The 13,053-nt window shown below is 40.7% G+C and overlaps 1 protein-coding gene across 7 annotated transcripts in view; it reads right to left on the bottom strand.

The window, feature by feature from the left end:
• Positions 1-457: 457 nt before the first annotated feature.
• EPB41L3 (erythrocyte membrane protein band 4.1 like 3) overlaps positions 458-13,053 on the bottom strand; it is a 131,618-nt gene continuing 119,022 nt past the window's right edge. For 2 of the 7 annotated variants that reach the window (XM_016211469.2, XM_087818960.1), the window contains exons 14-20: positions 6,380-6,502; positions 5,384-5,767; positions 4,410-4,541; positions 3,827-3,925; positions 3,152-3,232; positions 2,786-2,902; positions 458-1,600 (exon numbers count right to left, since the gene is read on the bottom strand). In XM_016211469.2, coding sequence (XP_016066955.2) covers positions 2,792-2,902; positions 3,152-3,232; positions 3,827-3,925; positions 4,410-4,541; positions 5,384-5,767; positions 6,380-6,502 — 930 coding nt within the window. In that variant the 3' untranslated portion in view covers positions 458-1,600; positions 2,786-2,791. Of the gene's footprint in view, positions 1,601-2,785; positions 2,903-3,151; positions 3,233-3,826; positions 3,926-4,409; positions 4,542-5,383; positions 5,768-6,379; positions 6,503-7,003; positions 7,724-8,710; positions 8,810-9,154; positions 9,230-13,053 lie in introns of all 7 variants that reach the window. The other 5 variants (XM_016211472.2, XM_087818961.1, XM_087818964.1 and 2 more) reach the window with 4 other exon arrangements.

Genomic DNA, 13,053 nt, shown 5'->3' with positions numbered 1-13,053 from the left:
GTTAGGCTGGTGGCAGTTGGCAACAAAAAGTCTTATTCTTAGTCCCTGACAAGCGAGGAGTTTGATGCGGATGAGCTGTGGGAACACGCTGCATGGGCCCTGCTAGAACGTCCCAGGGAATCTGTTCAGCTACGGAGCTGACGTGACTGAGGGAGGTGGCTCTTTGGTAGATTAAAAGTACCCAGAAACCCTGGTTATATAACAAAGCTTCTTTTCTTATAAAAAGTTAAAACTTTGAAAATGAGATTCTGTACTTTTTAAAAAAGGCCTTCGTAGGCAACCATTTATATATATATTCTGTTCCCCATCTCCAATACCTGAAACAGTCCACACACTATATCACCATACGCACACTTTTTATCAGGTACAGAGACAGGCTATCTCTACAGTGCGGATGAATAAGGCCTTCGACGTCACGCAGATGCTACCTCCGGGCCAGACACATACAGTACTGAAATTATTACACAGAGAGCGCATTTACCATTTTTATTTTGCTATGCAGAAACATACATTCACCATGGGCTGAGTGATGCGGTAGACAGTGTAATGGAGAATATATCTTTTTGAAGTCTATTTATAACTAAACAGTAAATAGTTTAATTACAGTGGAAAGTCTGTACAGTTTAAGGCTTGGCTCTGAACTAGGTTGTAAATATGGACCAGATTTGGAAATAAAACAGTTTTTTCAAGTCAAAGAAGAAAAATCAATTTAAAAATATAAGAAAAAAGAAATTAAAAAAGGAAAAAAACCCCAACAGGAACTCAACAGGTTTTTCTGAAGTGAAATTTCATAATATCGTGAACTAACAAAAATACATATTTTCTTCCCCAAATAATGACAGTTTACATATTTAGGATTTGATAGGGAACTCTGGAAAGCTTTTAAGATTCAATGTGGACCAAAGTGGACGACAAGGAAGAAATCACGTTAATATGCTAAAATCAGTACTACCTTATAATGAATTAAATTAGACACACAAAGAGGATTGGAAGCAGTAAGTATTTCCAGAGGATCAGAGAGTCATCACTGTTTATGGGTTAAGAGTAATAAAACCAGATGAAACAAGTACAAGATTCAAGTGTTTACTGAATAGACTTGGTTATTGGCACATCTAATCTGGGATAAACCTGACACACCGGACCTAGACAGCTTCTAGCATCGTAGGGTAATCTTCATTTATTTGTAAACAAAAGATCTGTCACCTAAGAAACTGCAATTTTGTTTTTAGACTTTAATAATAATAAACTATAAAAGGCATGGATTGGTTACGTGTTACATGAGATCACGGTTTATATTGTTGGTTATGAACGTGCAGGTATAGCTGAAAACTTAGACATTTTGTGAAAATTAAAAATGCTGCTCTTTCGTAATTTTGTCGTTGCTTCATGCAATATCAGTTTAGTGATGCTGATTCGGACTGCTTTATTATGGGAAGATCTCTCTGCCAGTGTCTTTAATTAACGGTCAAGGGCTGTTCTTCTGGACTGAAAGTTTCCACGGGCAGATACAAGTCAGTGGGGTTAGAAGAGGGAACTCCATATAGGCTCTGGTTTTCCTAACGGTTTGCATGACTGGATTCCTGTGCAGGCTAAGTTATTCCTGTAGAAAAGAGATTGGATCAGTTACTCATTTGAAAACATCTGAGATCAAGGTCACAAGAAAAGTATCTTGCAGGTCATTTAATGCATTTTTTGACAAGATGCTGTAGGATACAGGAGTAGGTCACTGATCCGCTTTGTCTTGAGTAACCACAGCATCACCCAAGTGACTGAAGCTCTGTGGAGAGGAACTTTATCTATCTACCTTCCAAATTAACATTATTAACTTGAATCTGAGTGTTTTTTTATGTTTTTCTTTAAGAGAGCCTTCTCGTGAAGCTATGTTTCTTAAACCAATGTTAGAGAACTAAGTTCTTTCATTTATACATGTAAAACATTTAAGAGACTTTATCACATAGCCAAGTGTGCAAGTAGCTCATCAGTAGCATTCAGCATTCAAAGCCCTCGGGGGTGCCGAGAGCCCCACGATTCTTGCACGGCAGGTTAGTACGCATGACAAGTCTGTGCACACACAGAGGACACTGTCTGCTCCCGGGGCCGGCCAAGCAGCAGCTGCAGGGGCATGCGTTTGCTGGAGGAAAGCAGGGCCATACGACTGAATCTTTCCTCCTCCTGAGACACGATGCTACACTAGGGCGGGAAAAATCAACCCGAAGAATGCATAAAATATAAGACACCCAAAATGAAAGTGAGTGCTCAGGTTTCAAATTAAAAAAGAAAGCAAAATAAAAGCAGAAACAGGCTATAACCAAACACAGTTGAAGAAAAAGCTTATAATGGGATCATGTTGCCATCCAAAGGAGTAAGGAGTATATTTTATTTCCCTAGTATTTGGAACACACATATTGTACCTTTCAGAACAAAGCTACCTTGGTTCTGAGTAGGTCACATGGCAAGGAAAATCAAACCTGGCCTTCCAAACTGGTTAATGAAGAGAGTGCAGGACATGGACTAAAAGGGAGCACCAGCAAGGCCACGCAAGCAAAGATTCCACTTTTCTTTTTTCCTCTAACTGGCAGTGTGTGCAAAAAGTCCCCAGGATGGAATCTCCAAATCTGAAACAAACCTGCACCTGCCAAGCAATTCTCCATCCTTTTGGTAACCAGCCCTGCAAATGCCAGTGAGAGAAAAAAGGAAAGGGAGGAGTCGGGGAAGGATGAGGGGAGACTGCCCCATGCCACATGCCAGCCGAGGCCAAGCCAAGAGAATCAGCGTCACCTCTTACCTGGGGTCAATCCTCTCCATCTTCTGGTGTGATCTCTGTCTCTTTATGGACCACTACTTTGGTCACTGACATGTCAGGGTGCTGCTCTTTGGCCTCTTTAATTGCCTGAGCCAGCGCCTATCCCCAGGAAATCACAGAAGGGCAAAGACAAAAAGGAGGTGGAACATGCACAATCAGTAGCAAGGTGAAGACTTATGAGCTAGATCTATATACGCAATTTACAAATGAGGTACAATGATTGTAAAAGGAATTGTCCACTGTGTATTGGAAAGTTAATTCAGAAAACTGTTTAGATTACATTGGGAAGAAGAGGGCCAACAGGCGCTTCTCCGTCTCTCTATGGGTATTTACCATCTCACACACTACCTGGTCATGGTCGATGTCCGCATCGCCCGTGATGACTATTCGCTTCTCAATTCTCGTCTCTGAAATGCCTCCTTTCACAGTCTGGAAGGAAGAGGCCAGCGTTATGCATTTGCCCACTTGGAGGAACAATCATTGTTCAGTGGAGGAAATAGAAGAAGATGCTGACCGAGTTTTAAGTAACATTCTTCTTTTCTAATTTTTCAATTACAGTTGACCTATGATGCTATTGTAGTTTCAGGTGTACAACACATAGTGATTACACATTTATATAGCTTATGGAGCTATGACCCCGGTAAGTCTAGTGCCAATGTGACTAGACCATATATAGCTATTATAATATCACTCATTAAGAACTGAAACAATTGGATGGCAGTTCTTTTAAATTGTTAATTTCAGAAACAAGGATGGAATGGAGTCCTTTGGATTTGGCCGGCCAGTGTTTCTGGAGCACCTACCAGGCGCTAAGCATTAGTGTTAGGTAAACATAGGTTATCAGAATGTATATTCCCAAATAGAAACTAGCCCATGAGGACAAATGTGCCATAAATATAGTAGTTGTGAAAGCTCCAAGGCAGCTATGCTGGCATCCTGATAGTCACATAACTATTTGCTTATGCAGCCAAACCAAGACGTTCCGAGTGAAGGCCTTACTTTATCAGTTCCCACTCCACTTACCTTGGTGATGTGCGTGGTGGTCGTGGAACAGGTGGTTTCAGATGTGATCGTCTGTGCACTCATTAGCACGCCCGGCTCCAAATCAGCACTAGGATCAACCTACACAAGCAGAGAAATAGACATCACACTCAAATACTTTCATTACCGCTCCAGATGTTTGCTACATTAGTTCAGGTCGTTATGATAACTTAGTTGTCTTCCACAACCACTGTGCACCTCAATCAACATCTGGCAGCTGCAACTACAGGTAAAGACTGAACCAGATATGGCCAGAGTTACCCATCATTAATAAGACTGAGAAATGAGAGCAGTGGCTGGTTGGGCTAATATTATCCCGTATCTATGGCTATGGAAATAGATGTCTGAGACTTTTTCTACATTTTGAGATTTAGGAAGACTTATTTAGGCTGTCTGCTACCCCACAATCAGTAATAAAATTATAATTACTGCATCACTCATAACACAATCTGGCTGCTGGGTCATGAGTCTCACAAATTAAAAATCATACAGTTATATTAAATGTACTAAGCCACTGAAGGGGTAAAACAAAGTGCGAGGGCTCTGATTCTTTACACTGTCTTACCTCTGATGATTCGTATGTTATGGTTTTGGTTTCTGTGTGAACGACTGGCAATTCCTTGGTAGAAATTTCTAGCTTTGCTCCTCCTGGTGAAACACTGCCGAAACTGATGGTTTCTGTCCTCACAGTGGATGCCTGTGCCAACGGGAAGTAGGGAGAGTGGCCATTAGTTTCTACAAACACAGTATTGTTTTTTTCCCTCCCCGCTTGGTGCATATATGAGCCCAGGTTAGTATGAAATAAATGTTTACGTATTTCATGAGGTTAGGTAAGTTGGGGAGTGAGGCACACAAAGATACATGTCCAACAGTCTCCCAGAATTCCACAGCGTCTTTATATGAAACGTTCCAGGCAGAGGAAGGCATTTTGAAGGGAAGAAACTATTTGTACGTCCCCCCTCCTCGATCTCATAAACTAATCTTAATAAATTAAAAAAATCAAAAATTAGTCTTTTTAACATAAATCATAAATTAGCCTCCCCTTTAATGCCAGAAGCTGCAGCATCTGCATCATTTCCAACCACATAAAATATCAACTTAGAAAGAAGGAACAAGTAATAAGACATAACTCCCTTGCTCCTAATACTTTAAGAATTGCAAGAAAAGAGAATAAAGAATAAAGTTCTGGTGTTTGGCACCCGAACAAGAGTGGTTTTTGGTTCTTCAGGATTACATTGATCAGAAATAAATTTATCAAATTTCTAATATCCTGGCTGGACATGCATTTCTCAGGTTTATCGACAATTACAACAATTATGGTGAGCAGAAACCATTTCCTGTACCTATACATCATTAAGAGTCATTATATATGCTTGCATGAGACCCATAATTGCCATGCAAGACAGAAATAAGAGGAGAAACAAAATGCACTTGGAAAAGGTAGAAAATTAAACTTAGCTCCATCTTTATACTTAACTAAATTTCAAGGACTTCTATCAGTTTAATTTAGTGCTAAAAGTAACATTAACTACTAGTTACCTCAAAATGAGGTTTTTGTTCCAAAGTTTCAGAAACGTGGATTGCTACACTCTGCTCCTCCTCTGGCTCACGGGAAGCAGTGGCTATTTCTTCCTGTTCCAGGACAGCTTTACCGGCCACCTCCCCTCTTTCCTCTTTAGCCCCCTCGGTCAGAGCAGAGCCCTCCTTCCCTTTAACGCTAGAGGCATCAGCAGATGCTGCCTGTGCTGCAGCATCCGCGTCGTCTCCAGCCGCGTAAGAAGCATCCCCACTGGCATGCACATTCATCACATGTCTTTCCTCCACCACCACAGTTTCCTGCACAACCTTCTCAGCGCTAAGTGGCTGGGGGTGCTGGGTTGTTTCGGTCTCTGTTTCACTGGACTCCGTCTTGGTTTCCATTTTCTGCATGGGGAAAGATTATGGTGTCAGTGTGACTTTATAAACCAGAGGTCAAAAAACAAACAAACAAAAGACACCATTCACCAGGATGCCCAAAGCCAGTGTCAAGTGCTTAGAACTAGAAACATTTATAGAAAATATAAATTAGCTTTCATTCCTCCCACCAGAATCTTTGATGCCTGCCCTCTGCCCTGACACACACATTTGAATCTGTGCTGCTACTTCGGGATATCCGCAAAAGAAACAAAATGCAGTATAAAACACAATTAAAAAACAAACAAACCACCGCCACCAACAAAAATCAAACAAAAAAAGCTTCGTGGACCTAATAGGTGACATAATATGCTTTAAAAAATTACATGCTATTAAAATTTCTCATCACCATTGCCTTTTGAGTATCTGAAGTATGTTCTTATAATGGGACTGAATGCATATGACAGATACAGACAGATACGCCAAGGAGGCACCAAGGAAAAGAACTGAAGGCACCTTTGAGATGTTTGAGGAAAAGTGCACTTGGATGCAACACACACACACATGCAGCAAAAAGGCATAGAAGTAAAGCAAGGCAAACAGGCAGAGGGAGGAACACCATGGAAGGAAGCAGAAGGCCACCTGAACCCAGCTCTGAGAAGAGGAGGTCACCCCTCCTATGAATTCTGTTGGTTTCCTCGCAGACTCTAATAAACTGAAGATTTCAGAGCCATCCATGAGCTTTTCACCAGAAGACTGCTTAGTCTGAGTGAACAAAGAAATGGGGAGTCAAGAACAGAGACGAGTACACACAGAGGCACATAACACACTCACGGCTGGTTAGACAAAATCGGAGGTGGAGGAGAGAGGGAAAGGGGATGGAGTCTACCATAGACTTTGGGAACGGAAAAGAATGGGAAATAAAATAGCAAATCGAGGTGACCAAGAGCTCGTTTGGTAAAGCAGAGAGTTACTAGGAGTGGGGCGGTGCTGGTTTAAGCAGATCGTTTTTCCCTCCATTGCAAGCCACAGCCGCACTATCACATCTCGGGAACGGGCAGCTGGAAACAAAACGCAAAGTGTTTTAATGCTCGCTGGACTGCGGTATCGGCTTAACCAGGGACGAAAGTAAAAAGCTTGGGTTGGCTGCTCTGAACATAAAGCCAAACAGCAAGAGAAACGGAAAGGTTCAGGGTGGAAGGGGGCTGCCTCAAAAACGTCATGCTGGAATCTGAAACGGCGGCCCAAACGAAAGGCACTGGTTACCACGACTCGGGATGCGGCCGACTGGGTAAGGTAATGAGCAGTGGTGACGCTGAAGGCCGGGTCCTGGGAGTACCTCCACTCGGACAGGCTCTTCCTTCTGGGCCCGAAGAGCCCCACTTTTAAGGCCTCCCCCTCCGGGGCTTGCTCGGCTTTGCTCCAGCGCACGCCCTCCAGGCCCACGTGCGGAGCCGCGTCCCCGGCCCGCATCTGAGCTTTCGGAAGGGGCTCCTCTTCGGGACTCGGCCGCCGGGACTCGGCCTCCTTGATGGGAGCCAGGGATTCCGACAACCTCCGCTTCGGGGTCTGGACCTCGGGCCCTCTCTTGGATTTCTCATCAGCGATGGCCTCCAGGACCTCGTACTCGGTCATGGCGGGGATGATCTTCACCGACTCCATTCTCTGAAACGCTTCAAGACCGGAGGGCTGCCCTCCCTTCTCTTCCTCCTTAGTTTTTTCCGTCATAGTGACAATTTTTCCGGATACAGTGTCATAGGACTTCCCTAGGGTGTATATTTTCTGTTTGCTTTCTTCTTTCAATTGTATTTCTTGGGCCAGGTCATCAAAGCTCTGCATTTCGATGGTGCTAGATCTTAACACATCGGCAGGGATGTCACCAGTTCTACTGCTCATGGTCACCACCTTGTAAGTCACAATCTTTTTCGAATCACCACCAACTACCTCAGTAGGTATTTTGTCTACAATAACCCAATCCTCTGTGCCCTATATTTGAAATATAAAAGCTAAATTAGAAACTCTGGTGGTATCTCATTTCTAAAACAAGAATCCTTTAAGAAAATCAGGGCAAGAGCTACATTCATGTGACTGCACAGGGCTGCTGTCATCTAATTATTCTTGCTGCAATCTCTTCTCATCTGAAATTTATAGACTCTAACCTTCAACTTGGAATACAGTCTGCATGTAGAGCTGCAATTTCAGATTTCTTTAAATAAAAACATACTTTGGTGGTAAATTTTGCAAGAAATATATGTGATCGTATGTTAAACATCTGATTATTCTGTATTTTAAGATTAAATACCATCATTGAAGTGGTTGTACAAGTTACTTAGCTTTACTTGTGTTGATACAAAAAGACAGTTTTCCATGTGAAACATAACACTGTACTTTTTATCTGTTGTTCTCACCAAGGCCTTCCCAGCATTCCACAAGTTTCTGAGCATATCATTTCATGTTTGTAAGTTATACTTCTTTACTTAGGAGATCAAATCCATTATATCACTTATTATCCAATAAACATTGAGTGTGCCTGTGTTGAAGGAATTATAATGAAATATTTCCCACTGTTGGGACTTTGTTGGAGCCTTTTATAAACAGGCTACAGTGTCCTGTGCAGTGTTCCAATCTCATTTACAACTGACGCTCATCGTCTCAGTACTTTCTTTGCCACTTTCCTTAGTGTTATGTTAGTTCCAGTAAAGCAGAAGAAATGCAAGTTAGGAAGCTTTTGCATAGGAAGCCTGACAGGATGTGACCAGGCAGCTGACTAGTCTAACAGATTACAGAGGGAAGAGAAATCAAACCAGGAGCAGAGGAGCACCTTGGCTTACATTTTAAACTAGAATATTTTCTACTTTCATATTTATCACTGTCTGAAAACTTGAATCTAGAAATATGTGTGCCTTACAAAAAAGAATTGCAGATTCATCAACTTGTTGTTCCTGGATTAAATGAAATGAAGTGAAAAATAACCTCTAGGGTCGATGGGACAGTTTTCTGGAAAATGATTTGATGAGAGGTAACCACAGAGCCCGCAGAGTCTCCTTCCCGCATTTCCTTTATCGCACTGGGCTAGTGGGAAAACCAATAAAAGTTCAGAACTTTCAAAATCACTCAAAGTCATCTAAATTAGCATCACATTATGGGTAAAACAAATGGTGAATAATATTATTAGGAATGCCCACACAAAGATACACCAACCTTGAGCAAAAGCCATAAGAAATGAAGGCTAATTGATAACTACGATGGTAAGAAAATTCCTCTTCCCCTCCCCAGAATCTTAGCAAAAATGATGTACCTACCTCAGGTTTTTGCAAGGTAAATATTAAAAAGAAAACAAAACTAAAGACATTTGAATGACACTGCCGTCTGAAGAGCAGTTCCCTTTTGGAAAATTCCTTTATGTTTGTTTTTTACCTGAGACTCAAGGAATGAAGAGCTTCCCTGCTGCAAAAATATAACTTTTTCAGAAATCTCTCTTTCTTCTTTGGTCTGTTTGAATAAAGGGGGTTGGGTTGGAGAAGAGGAAGTAGACAGTTCCCAAAAAGGCAAGTTAGGAAGAGAGTTCTTTGTACTATACATATAACAGTCATTCTTTTTTTTTTTTTTTAAAGCAAATTATTGTTTATTAATTTGTAAAATGGTCTGAAACCATCTCGCAGTTGGATAGTTATTTCCAAAAAGCAACAGATGTTTTTCTGAAACTCTGGTGTCTATATGACTCAAACACTGATCATTGCTACAAACACAGAACATGCAAGAGCAATATGAAGGGTGCCTTGGCATTTAAGTGTCCATATGTCAGTCATCAGCAACACCATCAAAGTGAGTATTAAAAGAAAATGTTAAGACTTAAAAAAAAGTGAGGTAGGAATAAATCCTCACTTCTGTTTCTGACAAATACTTGACTGTATTTCCCCTGTAAGTGCTGCTTGATAAAGAGTGAAGAAACACACCTGGGTCACTCCATCAGCTACTGATTCAGATAAACCCAGTTATACCTCGGCTGACTTCTTTATCGTTCCACAAATAAACATGAAATATACTCAAGGTAATAGCTCTATTTGAACTTCTATAAGATGGTGAAGCCTTCTAAAAAGTCAATTTGAAAAAATATTTTGATGAAAAATTAAGTATTTCAAATCATGCTTATCTTTATCATATCAAATTAAGAAACGTTAAAGTAAATATGTCATGTTAGGACTAGTTTTTTCCTTTTATCTTCTTTTTATTCCTTTATTATTAAATAGGCATAAGTTCAGCAGCCAGACATTAGCTACTGACCCTATCTCTGTGCAGAGCATGCAACTCTATAGATTAGTGACAGAAAGGAATATGAATTAACAGAAAGTTCAAAGTTTCTGGAAGAATGGAGCTTTTAAAATAAATTCTACTGTAAACAATACAACTTTATGAGAGCTATATAATGAGGAACAAATAAGACACTTTCAAAGGAAAAAAAAATCCCCATCTTGCTCCATTTTGGAGAAAGGTACTGGAAGAGACAAAATGTACCATGCGGAATCATTAAATGTGGATTTTTGTTTGTTTTACTTCCAATCATGGCCTCTTTTTCAAACAGGAATAAGAAACGGGAAAGAAAGGTCAAAATTATAGGCACTTTTCAGAATACCACTGCTAGGCCTCTCATTATAATCACTGAACTAAATATTTTTCCTAAGATGAAAGCTTAAAAAAACAAAACCAGGAGGAAAACAGTGGTATTCAGCATATCCTGTTATATGACATCAACTAATTTCAAAAAGGTCTGTGTCTATAACTGAAAAGGTCCACATTGTCTGCATTCAGAAATGGGTATGTCCAATAACAGAAAGGGTAACAAAAGGCCTCGATTTTAAAATTAGTATGTAAAATTAATCTTACATATAGTCAACCCCAATCCAGTTAGTTCAGCTACCAGAGAAGAGGTACTGATAAAGAAAAGTTGATAATTGAAACATTTACTCATATAACGAGTTAGAATAGTCTCAGATGTATCCTCCAATCTTTTTTTTAGTTACTTAAAAGTTCATCTCTGTATCATGATTGGGAAACAAGGCCCTGTGCTGGCAGGAAAAATCCACAGAGGTGTACTCACTCCTGGGGGAATTAAGGGTTTCTACAGAGCTGTGACTCACTTCTACCTGGGCCGGGGGTTTTCAAACTGAGCTGTGCATTAGAATTATGTAGCGAGCTTTTAAATAATAGTGATGTGTGGGGTATACAACAGTATTTAAAATTTTCCCATAGATAATTTTAATATGCACCTAGAGTTGCACCCCAAGGCCTGGATAGAAAATCGCAGAAGTCAGGTTCAGAGGATGGCGATAATTCTTCCTAATCATAAATAGATGATCCCTGGTGAATGGATTTTGCTGTCCAATTTGAGGTCCATCTAAGACCTGACTGGCAAAAGTAGAACTGGACCAGAAAACAGAAAAATGCACAAATAGAATCGATTCTAGTTAATCATGGTAGTTATGTTCTATGAAGCCACTATGAACAATGAACTAGTGAACGCTGAAACTCTGCCCCACTGGGGAAGTACAGGATTAGGTTGCTGTGAGCCTCTGGTCACATCGATACATGACCTTGTTTTATATGAGTTTCTCTTTAAAGACCCTTATATCTAATATACAGGGTGTCCCAAAAAATGTATACATACTTTAAATAATTACAAAGGCAATGTTTATTAAAATACACTTCATTTTCAAAATGTAATAGAATCTACAGACACTGTGTGTATACATTTTTGGGGGACACCCTGTATGTTACTGATCCATTACCATGAACTCACGGTCAACAACACTATTCCTGAAGGAAGCTTCTCTGACACGTCGTTTCCCACAGGCACACTGCAGCCCTCTCGCTTAGCTGAACGTTAGACTGCACTCAGCACGATGCCATTAGTGGGGGCCACTTTAAACAGCAAAATCACCAGCAAAAACACAAAAAAGCAAAAAGGTGGCACTAAATAGGCCATGAAAAGGACACTCGTTTACAGTATGAGAGAGAAAACGAGAAGGCAGGACGCTGCCTTTCAGCCTCGGTGGGCGCGTGTGCACCGAGCCACTGACGTTCCCCACCCTCAGCCTGCCTGCCAATGGCTGCGAAGCGCTGCGAATGCTGATGTCAGGGCCGCAAAACATTTCAGTGAGTGAGCAAAGGCACACGTGGAACCTGTGAATGAGGCGGCCGGGCTGCACTACGCTGACATAGCTGTAAAACCAGCCACGTTAAAAAAGACAACACTGGCCCTGTGTCAGTGCTGATGGGTACCGCATGTCGGCTGGAATTCGGAAACTCTTAATATTCAAGTAACCACGAGGGAATATGCCTCTAATGTGGACTCGGCTCGGGTGCATCAGAGGAGGTGACATGGGAAGTACTTGTGGACAGAAGATGTACCTGGAACTCTTCACATACCACACACCCACCCTTCCTATGGACTGTGGACGCTGTGTGTGGGTTTGTCTATTAATGAGGACTGATATTATCTGCTGCTTTGGGGCATATATCCTTGCTAATAACTCAAATATTTGAAACTTGAAACTGCTGGCAATAAAATTCTCATTTTATAGGAAACATACATAATATTCTTAGAGTATCATCACCATTACTAGCTCATTATTTGTATTTCTAACTCTTAATTTTCTTCTAATCATAGATTGGTAGTATTTTCTAGAAATACATTTACTGCCCTGGCTGGGTGGCTCAGCTGGTTGAAGCAGAGTCCCATGCACCAAAAAGGGTGTGCAGTCAATTCCTGGTCAGCGCACATACCTAGCGTGTGGGTTAGGTCTCTGGCTGGGGGGCATACTGGAGGCAACTGATCAATGTTTCTCTCTCACATTGATGTTTCTCTCTCTCTAAAAAAAACAACAATGAAAACATATCTTTGGGTGAGGATGAAAAGAATATATATATTTACTTAGGAGTCAAACACACCACAGATAAAGAAAAAAGATGGTCACATTAAAAATCAGCCGTAATTAGATTTTTTTCCACGACATTTTACAACCAAGATTACCAAAAAAATACAACTAGCTTGGGGTCACTGAATCAAAGTTTCTTCACCCTCTGACACAAACAGTATTGCTTTATTTGGAATGTCACTTTTACAATTTAAATTTAATTATTTCCTTTTAGGAATAACTGGACTTCTTTCTAAACTGGTCAATTACTGTTTACTTAAAGAAAGACATATGAAATAATAGGATGGTATCAAATTAGTAATTTACTTAGAAAAATACCTCCCTCCTAAAATGGAAATCTTTTAGTTACATGTTTGTAAATGAACATGCTTTCTATGTGCA

Source organism: Miniopterus natalensis, chromosome 7, assembly GCF_054644295.1.
Source record: "Miniopterus natalensis isolate mMinNat1 chromosome 7, mMinNat1.hap1, whole genome shotgun sequence".
NCBI classification, from domain to species: Eukaryota; Metazoa; Chordata; class Mammalia; order Chiroptera; family Miniopteridae; genus Miniopterus; species Miniopterus natalensis.
The sequence above is the reverse complement of the archived record's forward strand: the minus strand, read 5'-3'. Positions and strand labels throughout refer to the sequence as shown.